Here is a 15,714-nt window from a genome sequence, read left to right as displayed (position 1 = left end):
GTCAAATCACTCAAATTGGTTAAATAAATGTTTCAACAGTGTCAACACATCAAGTGCAACTCTGTATGCGTGCAATACCCATTTATTTGTTTGTATATTCTTGGTGTTTGTTATGAAGTAAGTGGCAAAATGAAAAAAATGATTTATCAATTGTTAAAGTTTTTCAATTTCTCGTTACATTTTCGTACACAACAGTTTTTATCCCTTTCACAACACCATTTTATGATTAACAAAGAGAGTACAATAATACAACAATTCCATTAAAATAAATAACCCCCCTTTGATTAATTTGCTCCATGCATTAGGTCTTTGGTATAAAAAGAACCTTTTGTTTCAGAAATATATAGAACACACATTTGTACATTTCAAGTTTCAACAACTCAAAAGAAAAATATCATGGTACACGAATCCACAATTAAAAAACTTAATGAATAATAGATAGAACACTTAAAAAAAACCTTCACAATCATTTCATCAATCACCCAAACAAACCAACAAAAGAATTGTTCTCTCCCATTCTCATAACCCACAAATCTAAGAAATTTCCTCTACAAAAAAGACTTTCCTTCTAAACCACAAAATCACTCTCAAAACCCTAGAATTAAACCACCATATAACATTTAACAAAAATCTAACTCATTTCTTTCCATATATAGCAAAACCCTCTATTTATACACCCCATACACTTAGAGCCACAGGATCTTGCCAAGATATCTTCCTCTTCACAGGCTTAACCCTCAAACCCGAACCCGACCCCAAACCCGTACCCGGACCCGGACCCAAATCCAAACCAGAACCACCCGGAACATTCCTAAAGATTGATAACCGCACATTTGTTCGATGATCAAACGGCTGACATTGATCTTGTAATTCCTCTTCTTCTCTCTACAATCAAGAAACATAAAATTAGAACAAGTGAAACAATTAATAAACAATAATAAAGTATGTAATAAAACATTGTATTAACTTACAGAAATCTGGTTCAAGTCGATTATGGGTTTTTTTTGACCCGTGGGTTCTGGGTATCCAAAAAGGTTGTTTTGCGGGTTTGAATCACGAAATGGGTTAATCTTTGGCCCGTTGATCCTGACCCGTTGGTTTGAAATTGCTCTTTGAACAGATTGTTCTTTCACATGTAAAGAATTTCCAAGATTCAAGTCGAATTCAGGAGCTTTTTTCTTGATGTTGTGTAAAGGTGATTGCTTTTCATGATTAACCTTCTCTTTTTTGCTTTTTTTGACTCGGGTTGGGTGCCATTTTGAAAATAATTGCTTTTTTGGAGTCGATGATGACTTGTTATTTGTTAGAAATTTGTATCTTTGCCTCAAGAACCTGTATTTGTAGACATAAACGAATGAGAAGAATAATCGAATAAGATGCTCTTTTTTTAATTAGTGCACTTAAAAAAAAAAAAAAAAAAAAAACAGGTTAATAGCACAAAATAAGTAAGTTTATACCTAACTTCGGCTTGTAAGGTTAGTTTCTTTTGTTTCAAAGCCATCAAATTGCTTCTTTGGGCTTCTGTTTCCTGTTAAATAACATAAAATATGTCAAAATTATAAAGAAAGAACAGCGAACACATATACTTGACTATAATCATCGAAAACAGACAGCTGAACACCAAATTAATGGTGAAATTTTCAAAAAGAAAAGATTTCGATTTATCGAAATTTGATGAACAGATAACTCCTCTCTTTCTTTCACAGAATCAATCAAGAACAAAAGCAAGAAAATAGATCATCGATCGAGCAAAACCCACAACATAAACGTTAAATTCATCAAGAAATCATTGGCACACAGATCAAACATATTATAGATCGTGGGAAAAAATAAGCACGAATCGATATTCCAAAAAAGATTAAAAAAAGATCGAAGGATATTAAAAACCCTAAACTATATCAACGCATAAGATCAAAATAACAAGAACCCTAAATAAGATCATCGACACAAATCCGACCCAGAACCCAAAAAAACAAGAGATCATTAGATCAAAAACAAAAGATAAATAAAGATCATCACCTGTTGTAACTCTATAAAATCTTGAAGAAGGGTTTGATGCTTAATTCTTGCCCTAGCATCCTCATACGACGCATGAGAAGACAAATCAAAAGTAACCCTTTTCATCTTCTTACTCATCAGATCTCAAGTTTCGTGAAGAAGAAATAAAAAGACAAGACTCTCGAGAGAGAGAAGGGTGTGGGGAAGATGAAGAAAGACTTAAATAAAGAAAGACGAAAGGGTGTGATGGGTGATGAGAAGTTTCTTGCTTTCCCTGTTTTCTCTGTTGTTGTTTGTGATGAATATGAATATGGATATCTGACCAAATAGAAAGCCCCAAAAAGACCACATTTTGGGGGTTGCAGAAGGGTATATCTGTCATAATCATAATTAAATCGGTGGGTTTGGTTGGAATTTGAAGACATCTCATCTATCTATCTCTCTTTTCTTCTTTTTCTCTGTATCTTTCAAGATTTTTGTTTTTTGTATTTCTTGTTCGACATAAATCTTGGTCCAAGTTGGGCCATTGATGAGGGGTGCGTGTTGACTCTTCGGCTCCATGTTTTGTTGATGATGGGTTCGTGGGTGGACAGCAAGATAAATAAAGGAAAAGATTTGTAGAGAGAGAAAGAGGATCAGGATGAAAGAGGTAGTGTGTAAGTGTGTGTTTTGCAGTTGGTGATCGTACCTTGTTTTTAGGCCTGAGAGTTTCCTTGCTGGCTGGTTTTAATTTAGATTGTAATCGTGATGGTGAATCGTGATCCAGTGTGTGAAATTACGTTTTTACCCTTCTGTTAGCTTTTTCTTGTTGAATGCCGGCTGTTTTCCCGGAACTCCGTATCTAAAGTTGAGGCTTGACATCATGAGAGAAGAGTTTCTTTTAACAAAATTACGAAATGTATCGGATTTTCTTTTTATAATTTTTTTTTATAAAGATGGTTTCTAAATTTGAAAAACCTTACAAGAAAAGTCATTATGGCTAACTAGTTTGTTAAGTTCGTTAAGTTCCGTTAAATGTAAACCCTTGCTATTGAAATGATAAATTTAACCATTAGACTCTCTTGTAACCAAACATTTCCGCTTCATCTCTGTGAAATCAGTAACACATCCTCGTTCGTCAATTCATTGCCTCCTCGTTCGAAATTTACTCACTCCGTTACGCATCGGAAAACCCTAACCCCTTTCATAAACCCCATTGTCGTCATCAAGGTCGGAAACCTTATCATAAATAACAATGAAGTTTGAAAGAGGTGATAGGGTTGAGATTCTAAGGAAAAATGTCGGTTTCAAAGAATCTTATCACGGACGATGGTTTTGTGTAACGACGTGAAATTTCAAAACAATTTTTTTCATTTTTAAAACATACTTTTAATCAATAAGTAATTCAAAACATGAGGTGTCCACTGTTATTACATCAAAACATTTCCCAAGATCTCATAACATAAACTTCATAAGTGTGTACGAATCATGTCGGTGCCTTCCCGCGATCATCACTGGTACCTGAAACACATACACAAACACTCTAAACATAAATGCTTAGTGAGTTCCTCAAAATACCACATACAGCACATACATCTTTCCAGGCCATAACTCTATAGGATCTTCCGATCCAAGTGTTTTAGGGGATTTCCATCATCCTAACATTCTGGTCCACATCATCATAATCATATCATAACATATCACATATACAACATGCATCACATATTCATCATACACATAAGACCTTCCGGTCACACATAATCACCCCATCGGGTAAGGCATAGTGAGAAGACTCACCTCGAAGATGTCGGATAAACACTCGTGCTCAATTTTCCGACCTAGCTTCCTCCTATAACATAAATACATCTCTAATTATTACTTCCTTGACTTAGTTTGACTAATACCCTTAAATCAACACATGTCAACTCTGGTCAACGCTGGTCAACGGTCAACTCTTGACCCAACTCGTCGAGTCATGCACCGACTCGGCGAGTTCAGACGTGAACTCCAATTCCTTAAATCCCATATGACTCACCGAGTCACTCACCCAACTCGGCTGGTCACCAACTGACATGAGTCACGGATCAACCCGGTCCGACTCGTCGAGTCTACTCATGGACTCGGCGAGTCCATTCCATACTCAAAGAAAAATAACCTTCTGAGGTCAGATCTATTCCTCTAATCCATAGATTTGTCCTTCCCAAGCTCAATAACCACGTAAAGTCTGAACCTTGACACTTGATATGAGCATATTTAGTTATAAACTTCATGCATTATCTTAATACTTTATGTTGTTTTTGTCTCATTTAATGAACAAAAGGTGCTTAATTAGTTTAGAATTTCATTTTTTAGCAATGATGACATGCTCAGATGGAAAAGGAAGCGGAACTAGCGATTGGAAGCTTGGATCTTGGATTTTGAAGAAAGAAGGACATTGCTAGACAGCTTGACCCCTCGTCAGTGTTTTGGCCATATCTCATGAACCGTAACTCCGATTGACGAGATTCAAAATGTTCTGAAAACTAGACACAATTTTGGACGACTTTCGTGTTTTGAGAAAATGTTGATTCCAAACGTACTCGGCGAGTAGGGTCGATTACTCGCCGAGTTGGTCAGAAGTTTCGCGATTCTGGACGTGCTGACTTGCCGTACACGGGTTTTAAGTGATGGACTCGCCGAGTAGGTCACTGGACTCGCCGAGTAGCCCCTGTTTTGTGAAAATCTATATAAAGGGACTTTCAGATCGATACCCTAGGATAGAGATGAACCCTTGGAGGCCAATTGTCGACTAAAGGTGCTATTGGAGCGTGGGAAGCAAGGGAATCAACCCTACATTCAATTTTAAGGAGAATCAAGTCAAAATCAAGTTTACTCTTACCTAATCTCTTGTTTGAACTATGTTTTTACCAATTGATTTCGTTTTTGTGCTTGTTTCTGCTGTAATCATGAGCTAAAAACTCATAACTTCTGTTTAGGTAGATGAATTTGTGAACATGGATTGATTATTTGATTAGGATTAATTTTAATTGGTGATTATGTTTTATTAAGCTTGTTAAAGAACCTTATGTGTTAACAATAACTATTCTTCTGTTAATAAATTAGTAATTAACTTGTATAAACATCTCTTAGTTATTAATTTCATATGATTTATTGTGACCACATAGTTGTATGTCTAGGAATAACGAATGTGAAACTAGAATTAACTAGAAGATAGGTAAGTTAATGTGTGAGATTGTTTGATGAACATCAGCAATAGGTTAATTGAAGGGCCAATTTAATTAACCATTACAAGTCTTATTTAACCCGAATCAATAACTAGGAAATTCGTTAATTTAGATAACTGGCCACCGCTTGAGTTAATTTGTTTCCTAAGGATTAGTAATAGCAAACGTGAAACTAATCATCTTAGTCGGTAGCCAATGAAGAATTAATCCGATACATTGAAATCATCCATGGGAACAAATGAGTCGAACCTAAACAGAAGTCCTCTTTATTATTGAATTTAGTTGATTTTTATTTGCTTAGCTCTTAGTTTGTTAGTTTAAGTTTTAGTTAATTGTTTAAGTTTCTAGTCTTGCAAAACTAGAGAAAACCCCTTTTCTATTATTTGTTTTATTTAGATAATATTAGCATTTATTTTAATTGTTTACCGTTCCTTGTGTTCGATACCCTACTTGCTTGAACTATATTACTAATCGATAGGTACACTGCCTTTCGTGTGTTTATTTTGTGTCTAAGTTAGTAGGATTAAAACTAGTTGGTTTTACACACATCAACACTCATGCAACGTCCATATGACTCTATTTTATGAAATAGCTTATAAAATGGCATTCTAGGTTCATTTCCTCCATGGAATAACATAAAGCATGATAAATAATGCTCTCTGGACCTCTAAAGGTCCAGATCCAGAGTCTAACACCCAAAGGGACAACTTATATATCATTACAAGCAAATAAAGGGGGTTGGGAAAACCCTAGATTCAAGGTAATTAACAATTACACGAGATTAAGCACAGATTGATAGCTTTATCAGCTCCATCTGACCAAAATATAGAAGATCTAAGCTCCTCAATCCTCCTAGCATGCCCTCCTTCCTTCTCTATTTCTTAAACACTCAAGAATGATGAATTAGCCTTCCTCTTGCTCCACAAACGATTTCTCTGCCCTCTAGGGTTTCTCAGGGGTGAAGTGGCCGCAAATGATGGCCATAAGGGCCCTTAAATAGGCTCAGGCCCTGAGATTTAGGGTTTCACATAACAGCGCGGACTCGTCGAGTCCCTTCATTAATCCAGTCAACCAATCGCGATCCTACTCGACGAGTCTAGACATCGACTCGTCGAGTCCCTCCTCATGACTTTAAAAGAAATACTCAAATTAACATGCCTGGAAATCCGGATGTTACAATTCTCCCCCACTTGAAATAGATTTCGCCCTTGAAATCGTTCCTCAAGCACATAGATAGAAATCAAACACTCATAAAGCACCGCTGAGAGGCTCTCCCATCAAACGTTATCTTTCTCCCTGCATACCTGAATCCGCCCAGGTACTCCAAATTTGGAACAGAACCGGATCCTCTGCTGCTAAAATAACCCTTTCCAACCTTCCCGAACAAGAAATCCTTGTGGCCTGGCCCCCCGCCAAACCGCCCACTCACGCTATCACCATGATATTCTCCCTTTGAACATCAAATCCTGATAACTCACTGCTCCTATGATTACCTCAAGAAAAAATCTGGTAATCGGCTACCAATCACTCATACCAACGTACCAAAACAGTCCAAATCACGCCCCAAAGAACGAAAGGTTTTACATCGAACCAGGGCTTATCCACTGAACCACTATCATAATCCATCTGAATCAGTAACTTTCAACATCCTGTCCTCTGACACAAAAGGACCATACCTGCTTAGAAGTCCTCCATCTAAAATCATAAGCCTCGGTTGCAACCTTCATATCCCTATTTAACACTAAGCACCAGGTCTGATCTTGACCCGAAAGTTGACCTCCAGGGTCACCCATTGCATTATCCCAACCGTCTCCAGGTTACTATCACCATATCGGCCCAATGCGACACCCAAGTAATGAAGTTCGCTCAACCCTAAGCGAATGCTACCTTCCCCAACTGGAGATCGACTCGACCCCGACTTCTGCCTTCTGATACTCATCGCTCAAGCAAATTATAGTACCTCTTGTACCCGAGTACTGACCCACATAGGTCTAAGACGTCAGATGACAGACAATACTCCTCATCATGGAACCCACCTCATAATCCAAAATCTCATCTCGCCTATCCCACGTACCACCAGAGCCAAACTCAAACTTGAGAGTCTGGTCCGACCTAGAGTTGGAACCACTCGTCCCAATGAAGCACTTAACTCCAAACTCATTTCCTGCAAATCATGCGTACCTCCCTCATCCCATTCCTTCAGATTGAGATAACCACACTTACTCATATCATAATGACTCCTTATCATTGAGGAAACCCCGATCTCGCCCCTGGTCCGACCACCAGGTTCCCAAAAACTCATAAATTAGGGCTACCCAATGCCTAAGACTCTTCTGCGTCATGCTCTGATCAAAGAATACCTTATCATGACAACTTCTCGCAGACTAGTGAGTACTACAGTTCCCGTAGCAACACAACAACCCCTGACCAGTGAGTACTACAGCTTCCCGTAGCATCACAACAACCTCTGACCAGTGAGTACTACGACTTTCAGTAACATCACAACAACCTCTGACCAATGAGTACTACGGCTTCCCGTAGCATCACAACAACCTCTGACGAGTGAGTACTACGGCTTCCCGTAGCATCACAACAACCCTGACCAATGAGTACTACGGCTTCCTGTAGCATCACAACAACCTCTAACCAGTGAGTACTACGGCTTCCCGTAGCATCACGGCAACCTCTGACCAGTGAGTACTACGGCTTCCCGTAGCATCACAGCAACCTCTGACCAGTGAGTACTACGGCTTCCCGTAGCATCACAACAACCTCTGACGAGTGAGTACTACGGCTTCCCGTAGCATCACAACAACCTCTGATGAGTGAGTACTACGGCTTCCCGTAGCATCACAACAACCTCTGACAAATGAGTACTACGGCTTCCCGTAGCATCACAATAACCACTGGCCATACCACTGAAACCGGAGCTTCCCGTAGTCTACCGTACTTTCTCTTACCTCATAACAATCTCATCCTCGCATTGACGCCATACCGCGATCAATAACTCATGCCCTGCACACCGACCATGCATAAATATAAACATCTACTCAAGTTATGCATTGCCATTTTTGATGACATCCACTATAACGAAACACCTATCCCTGTTGCAATCCTCATTCTTGAATAATCTCGCTTGATGTCCATTGGCCGAAAGGTCCCCACTTTCCATCTCCTTCTCACAACTCGAAATAATCCAAACGTAATGACATCATACTCAAACACCTCATGAAACCATCACTAAATCTCACGATTCCTTGCCTCCATTTACTAACCTCACGCTCACGACATCATACCCAAATACTGCCTTCCTTCACTAGATTCTAGCAACCGAGCTTCCTCTTGCAAAACTTGCATCCTCGAAATATATCCTTTCCAAAATAAACATAGGCCATCAACATTGACTCATAACCCGGCTATGAAAACTTGAAGTTTCACCCTCTGTTGATCGCTACTTACACAAAGTTACTCATACCGGAGAAGGAAAGACAGAAACGCAAATAGAGAAGGAAAGACATTACCGTGGAATGCAGAAGGGGCTGACAGCGGTGACGGGAAGGAGGAAGCTAAAGTCGGAAACACTTAATAAACCTCACTGGTCGCCGGTGGGAGTTGGAGACGATGAAAAGTCGCAGTCACCGTCGGAGAAGTTGTTGGTCGCCTACTCGATGGTTGCCTACTCGCTGGCCGAGAATAAGAATGAACGAGTCGATCGCCGGGAAGGAAGGAGGAAGCTGAAGTCGAAAACATTGAATAAAACTCGTTGGTCGCCGGTGGGAGTTTGAGACGATGACAATTGACAAGTCGGCAAGTCGCAATTGACGAGAATGAACAAGTCAATGACGGAACAAGGAAAGCTAAACTGCTAAAGTCCTAATTTCCTTTCCCATTTGTATTTTAAATTTTATATATATATATATATATATATATATATATATATATATATATATATATATATATATATATATATATATATATATATATATATATATATATAAACGGGGCACCCGCGGGAGTACAGGACGTAAATACTCACTCCCGTCCCTGGTCCCGAAAATAAACGGGAGTTAAAATCGCCCCCGCACCCACTCCCAATTTTTTTAAAAAATTAGTCTCGTACGGTATCGGGGTCCCATGGGAACGGGGTCCTGCGGGGGGTTTTTGACATCCCTAATCACAAGCTAACAAACCGGGAAGATTTTCAAAGTTAATGGACATAGATTTAAACCGTACTATGAGAGATTCCAAGTGAAGAATAAAGAGATGGAGGTGATTGAGAACCCTACATATCAACAATGAAGCATATTCAGGGGCCAAGTCGAGCCAACGACATAAAAAACGAGCGGCTAACCAGGAGGCAACCCGGGGGTATTTTTGTCTTTTCCTTAATTTTCCATTTTCTCAATAAATTTTCTTAGTTTCAAAGGTTTCAAGTTGTTTTTCATGTTCAAAGAGGTCAAAAAATCATTTTTCGGGCAGTAACGGATTAGCGGGTTGAAATTTGCAAAAAAAATGAAAATCAATAATTTTGTTGGCAATGCAGGGATTTACACGACCGTGTAAACTTTTGCCTATAATTAATTTACACGACCTGTGTAATCGACCAACTCACGTGTTTTCATTGTTCCATTTACACAGACTGTGTAAACTTAACCTTATTATTTACACGGCCCGTATAAACGTAAAAAATGGGTTGTCCGTTTTTAATAAAAAAAATCAATTCTTTCTCATATTCATCTTCAAAAAACTTGTGCACCTCTTTTTCCCTACTGCCTCTCTTCGAAAATTCTCTTAAAAACACTCAATCTTCCTCAATTTTGCTCTATATTTCAAGCTCTACGGTATGAAATTCTTCTCTTTTCTTCATATTCTTTGTCAAACAACTCAATCTCACCCTCCCATGGCCGATTTTGGGGTTTTAAGCAAACCCTGGAATTTTTGGGTTTCAAAATCTCGACTTAATACTTGCAATTTCTTGTAGGATAAGCCTGGGGAAAGCTTGGGGAAGCACTGGACATCACTCAAACTCCATTTACAAGCACACATTTGGTATAATTGTTCCAAACCCTTTTCTTTTTGCATATCATTAAGATCACATTTTTGGAGTGGAATTGGGTGTGATTGTTCACTTTTGGTCATGATCTAGTGTTTACAATTGTCCATCTATCATACATTGTGTAAATGAGTGTTTATTTCATTGGAGAATGCACATCCCGTGGCAAAAGGACTAGAGTTGGGACCTCCAACATAGGTGGTCAAGAGGCTCATGATGAACAAGACCAAGGTCCCATGGAAAATCCATACCAATTTGGCGATATTTTTTAGTCAAATTCGCAAGAAATCCTATACTCAAGATTTATCTGTAGGGAAAAAGGAGCCCAAAATTTTATGGATCTCCAAACTCTAAAAGACCTCTATATCTTCATAGGAGTCCAAATTTTTTTGAAAGACATAGGTTGGGATGGTCTTTTGAATATTAATGCAGTGAGTAACCAAACACCCATGTTGGAGTTTTTATCCTCTATCACTTTCAATTACCAAATGCACTTCCTATCCTTCCGTCTACTCAACCAATCTCATATGATTCATGTATACACCCTTTGTGATGTTATCGGTGAACCAAAAGCAAAAAAAAAAAAGATATGTATCAGGCAAAAGGTAGGATGAATGCCGAGTTTGAACCAAGATTTAGAGGATTTTGGAGTGGCATCTCTTGTGAACACGAATTTCAATCGGGTACTGCAAAAGCTTATGGCATCAAATATCCGATCCTTAAAGTCACACACCGGATCATTGCTTCTCTCTTGTTCCCTCAATAAGATATTAGTAAGGCAAATAAGATGGAACTAGAAGTCTTATGGTGCATGATTCACAAACCCGAAAAACTTCCTCACTTTGGGTGTTGGTTAATTCACAAGATGCTCAAAAACTCCATGAGCAATGGTGGCCAACTTCACTGTGGAGAAATGGTTTCAATAATAAGCAAACATCTTAGTCTCCGCCTCCCCAATAATCCCATTGACATAATCCTGGGCCGCACTCACTTATCCATTGAGGTCATGGAGAATATGCACCTCTTCCACCTTAAGCCAAACAGGAATGTTCACTGGACCGTAGATGGTCAAGGGCATCTATGTATTGATAGCCAGAACAAGAAGATACTCGCTGTAAATAACAACATTCCATCTACAAATTAGGGCATCTGGTAATTCTGGGTATTCTTGTAATCCGTGGGCTCCCAACCACTACATCCCATCCCCCTGCTCCACCCTCAGGTGCCTCCAGCTCGACTCGCCCCATTCCCTTTCCAGAACACAACATTTATATAAGCGAGTTTGCATGATTAGACAATCATTACACGAGCCTTCAGCAAGAGGTAGGCAAGATTTACACGGGTGTCGTTGAGCACACCTTCGAATTCCAGGACTACCACAATTTACAGGAGGAGCATTGGGCCTAGCAGGAGCTGTGGTGGGCCGAGTTTGATCAACGATGGGCCGCTCAAGAGAAGCATAACCGCAACATGTATCCTGCAGATTACTAGCCCTATTTCCCTCCCAGTTCCCGCCTTAACCTCCACCGCCTGGCCCTCAATAGGCCGACTATGCCTCTCTCTAAGCATCGAGGATGATGCTATATTTTAAGCTCGGGGAAGGGAATCTATCCATGCAAATAGATCCCGTTGCATGTAGGTTGCATTTTTGTACATATTGCATAATAACTTTTACTTTTTCGTTTTATTTTATTTTTCATTTTATTTTTTGTTCTCTTGTTTTCTGCATCTATTGCATCTCAATTTTTGCATTGCATAAATTTCAAAATAAATAAATAAATAAATAAATAAATAAATAATTTTATGTCTGTTTTCATCCAATCGAATCACTTGAATTTTCTTAAAACAGTTGAGTTGGTTGGTGCCTTAAGATTAGACTTGCTCTTTTTATTAAAAATCTCAAAGCAAACTAATCACACAAGAACACAAACTCCTGAATCTACTCGTGCAAAATAGAAAATGAAAAGGTTTTCAACATCGGAGCATAACGACAAGTATGAGTCAACCTTTGGGACATGTGACCGGTCTTATGAACAGTAAGTGCTCAATAGGACCCAAAATGCCAAATTCAAGAAATCATAAAAACAATATAAAATTTCAGTGACCTGAGCCTCCCAACACTCAAAAAAGTCCTTTCTGTCTATTACCTTTTAAATACCCTGCTTGGGGACACAATTTCCAACTTTACTTACGGGCATTTGCGTGTTGACATCAATCCCCCCAAAAAAATGTCTTAGAAGCCCCCCATGGTAATAGACCATGAGATGTTTCAACAATAGAAGAGTCGATGACGAAAATATAAAGAAATAAGCCTAGAAAATAAATTAAAAAGGGTATTATGAGTTGTCTGAGCTTTTAATTTCAAAAAAATATATATTATTAAGCTAATCTGTGACCTTTGGTAGTCGAATGAGTAAACTCCAAGGGGTGTTCTACACCTAATCGCCTAAAGCTTAATTGTTTGGGATTGATTGGGTTGAAAGTTCGGTACACGGATTCCATAGAAAGTCATGAACTTATATATATATATATATATATATATATATATATATATATATATATATATATATGTGTGTGTGTGTGTGTATTCAAATAAAGTTACTCCGTGGCCTTTGAGGTTCGAGCAAGTAAACCCGAGGGATTTCTTTAAATCTAGCACACTAAGGTCGTATGGTATGGATGTGTTGGTTGAAAGACCGTTACATGGATTTCAAAGAAAGCCATGAGCTTTATTTGTAGGAAAAATATAATTAGTTGTTATGTATATATAATGATATTTATATTAGTTCTAGTTTAATTGAATATCATGCATCATTGTATACACTCAAGTTAGGAAAAATGCTTGGCTGCTAAAAAGATTTCCTTGGACTTGGACTTGACCTTATGACGGTATGACTGACTGTTAATTACTTTGACTAGTGTAAGTAGTTTGAAATATGTAACAAATCTGGGTAAATTTTAGAGAATTTTTAGAAAAGATTTTTGAGAAAAAGATTGTTGTTAATCAACAAATAGCTAGAGTTGGTCATTATTATATTTTGTGAAATAAAGATGGTTGAGCATATTTTTCATCACCTGTGTTTTCACGAGAGTAATACCATAGTTTGTTTAATGTGTTGACTCAATTCTAGTAAGAGTGAACAAGTGTTATGACTTTGGATTCTATTGAGTTGCATTAGGGAGTGGCTAAATTTTTAGTTTTTACTGTTATATAATATTGTGAGACTAATGCCAAGTTGACTCAAGGCACGACAACTACATTCTCAACTATGCTACAAAAATGAGGTTAATTGGGTTGGATTACCTTCATATTTGTTTTGGTTATTGCATTAAGTTTCAAAAGTTTGAATTTTGATTTTTTTTGTGTTCTTCATTTTTTTGTTCTCTCTAGCCTAAACTTTTCTTGTTCTTTCTTGGGGACAAGAAAGGTTCAAGTTGGGGAGATTTGTTAGGTGCATCTCATGCACCTATTTTGTAGTTTTACTTCATAAAAAGTGCATTGCATTAAGCTAAACTCATGCATTTTTACATGTTTTTTTGGGATTTTTCAAGACAATATTTCACTCACAGACTTTTGTAATATTTCAAGGACTTTAGGGGTAGGATCTTGTTTGGGGAGATAAATAAGAGATGTAGACAAAATTTTAGAACTTGCAGAGCACCGGGGATGAAGATATTAAATAATTGAAGATTTTGGCAATGTAGGAGATTACACGGTCATGTAAACTATAACCTTGAGTTTACATGGACCGTGTAAACGAAGATTCTTCAGCAACGCACTTTAAAGGCCTGACAAAACCAAGCAATATACTTTTGCAATTACACGGGCCGTGTAAACGTGGTTATGGATTAAAAAGCAGTTTTTCTTCTCTCTTAAAAGGTGTAACCGATTTCATACTTTCAACTATTGATTTTGGGAGCTTTGGGGGCGATTTTATGGAGGACTTTAGAGTCAATTAACACTTGGAAACACTTGGATTTCATTTGGATTTCATATTGTAAGAACTTTAACTTCATTTTCTAGATTTGTGTTATTGTTCTAATCATGTGTAGCTAGAACCCTAGACTCTCCAACTTTATGTCTCGACATTTACGAGTGATTTCAATCATGTGACTTGATGTTTGTTTCGATTTCTATCTAGTGATTTTGGTTTTACTTCAATTGAATGTTTGATTTAATTGTGATTCTTATTGGCCATTTGAATTAGGATTAGGTCATTCAACTTATCTAATTGCCAAATCCGTAATTGTTTTGTAAATTGGACCAGTAAAGAAGCACTAAATTGATTTTTATTAAATGAATTTATTGTAAATCTTATTCACATGTTCTTACGCTCCCGAGATTGTGAGTAGTATTGAATGTTGTTGGGAACATTCACATAAAGTTTAATGGAATCTTTCAACTTAACTCTAAGAGCTTGTTTATATTAGATTGGTAAGATTATGATTAATCAAAGAGCTTATTTTGGTTAATTAATGTGGTGAACGGGAAATGCTAGAGCTTGTTAACATTTTCAAACACCAACTTAGATAAAATTAAACAAATATCATTTCATCTATGGAATCACATTACTAATTTGTCTTGCATAGAGTTGGAGTCCTTATAAAGCTTGAATTTGTTTTATTTAATTAACCATTTACTTATTGCTTTATTCTCTTGTTTAAATCATTGCATCTAACACCCCCTTTTGTGACCATCTTTGTACCTTATGCAAAAAGGTAAAAACACTTGTTCCGTGTCTCTGTAGATCGACCCTATTTAACTTGTATTAATTTTTTTTTGTGTAAAGTAACAGTGTTCTTGAAGTCATTTTGTACCCCTTTATTTGTTAGGTTTGACACACCTAACAATTTCCTTGAATATAATCGAGATTCAAGAAAACAAAGTCCCATGTGACCAAGAAAAAAAATCAGATTTAAATTGCTGCAAGGTGTTGATTTCACTTTTACAACTGGGTTTTTAACAAGAAATAATCAATTTCTTCTATATCATTTTTACATATGAGTTTTCCAAAACCCACCCCATTCTTGAGTCATCGTCTTCCCACTTTACCCTTAAAACCCACCATTGCAATACCATCTCATCGGTTAAGATCCAACACCAACACGACTGTCCACCATTTTCACACTTCATCATCATCTCCATCAGATATCAACACAATAGGTAATGAAGGGTAGATTGATTTCCCCTAAAGAAGAACCTAAGACTTAGGCAAAACAGTTACTCGATTTCCCCTAAAGCGATGATGGTCGTAGGGAACTCTAACTTGGTTGACGGTTCTTTGGTTTAGGGTTTGCAAACCCTCGCTCCGTTGACGACTCCCTGAAAACCCTCGTCGAAACGCTGTTGAAAGATGAAAGAAGGCGTTGGTGAAAAATCAAATGACAACTTTGGTGGTGGTTTCTGATGAGATTTGTGGCTGTCGATTGTTTCCGATGAGAATGGAGGCTGTTGCAAAC

At 37.8% G+C, this 15,714-nt stretch overlaps 1 protein-coding gene across 1 annotated transcript; it reads right to left on the bottom strand.

The window, feature by feature from the left end:
- Window positions 1–447: 447 nt before the first annotated feature.
- Window positions 448–2,709, bottom strand: LOC145005974 (uncharacterized). The gene is made up of 4 exons (XM_078965072.1): window positions 2,020–2,709; window positions 1,458–1,528; window positions 972–1,332; window positions 448–885 (listed from the first exon to the last, which is right to left on the bottom strand). Exons 1-4 carry the CDS (start codon window positions 2,134–2,136, stop codon window positions 670–672), a joined length of 765 nt encoding a protein of 254 aa, XP_078821198.1. The 5' UTR covers window positions 2,137–2,709; the 3' UTR covers window positions 448–669.
- Between the last annotated feature and the right edge of the window lie 13,005 nt (window positions 2,710–15,714).

Source organism: Lactuca saligna, chromosome 7 (genome assembly GCF_052625555.1).
Source record: "Lactuca saligna cultivar CGN05327 chromosome 7, ASM5262555v1, whole genome shotgun sequence".
In the NCBI taxonomy this organism is placed as follows: Eukaryota; Viridiplantae; Streptophyta; class Magnoliopsida; order Asterales; family Asteraceae; genus Lactuca; species Lactuca saligna.
The sequence above is the reverse complement of the archived record's forward strand: the minus strand, read 5'-3'. Positions and strand labels throughout refer to the sequence as shown.

What these genes read in the sequence shown, in the direction of transcription:
- LOC145005974 (XM_078965072.1), bottom strand. Translation starts at nt 2,136, where the DNA reads ATGAGTAAGAAGATGAAAAGGGTTACTTTTGATTTGTCTTCTCATGCG. An exon ending in ATTTTATAGAGTTACAACAG is followed by an intron (nt 1,529 to 2,019) that starts GTGATGATCTTT and finishes GTTATTTAACAG; the next exon opens with GAAACAGAAGCCCAAAGAAG. An exon ending in ACCTTACAAGCCGAAGTTAG is followed by an intron (nt 1,333 to 1,457) that starts GTATAAACTTAC and finishes CTACAAATACAG; the next exon opens with GTTCTTGAGGCAAAGATACA.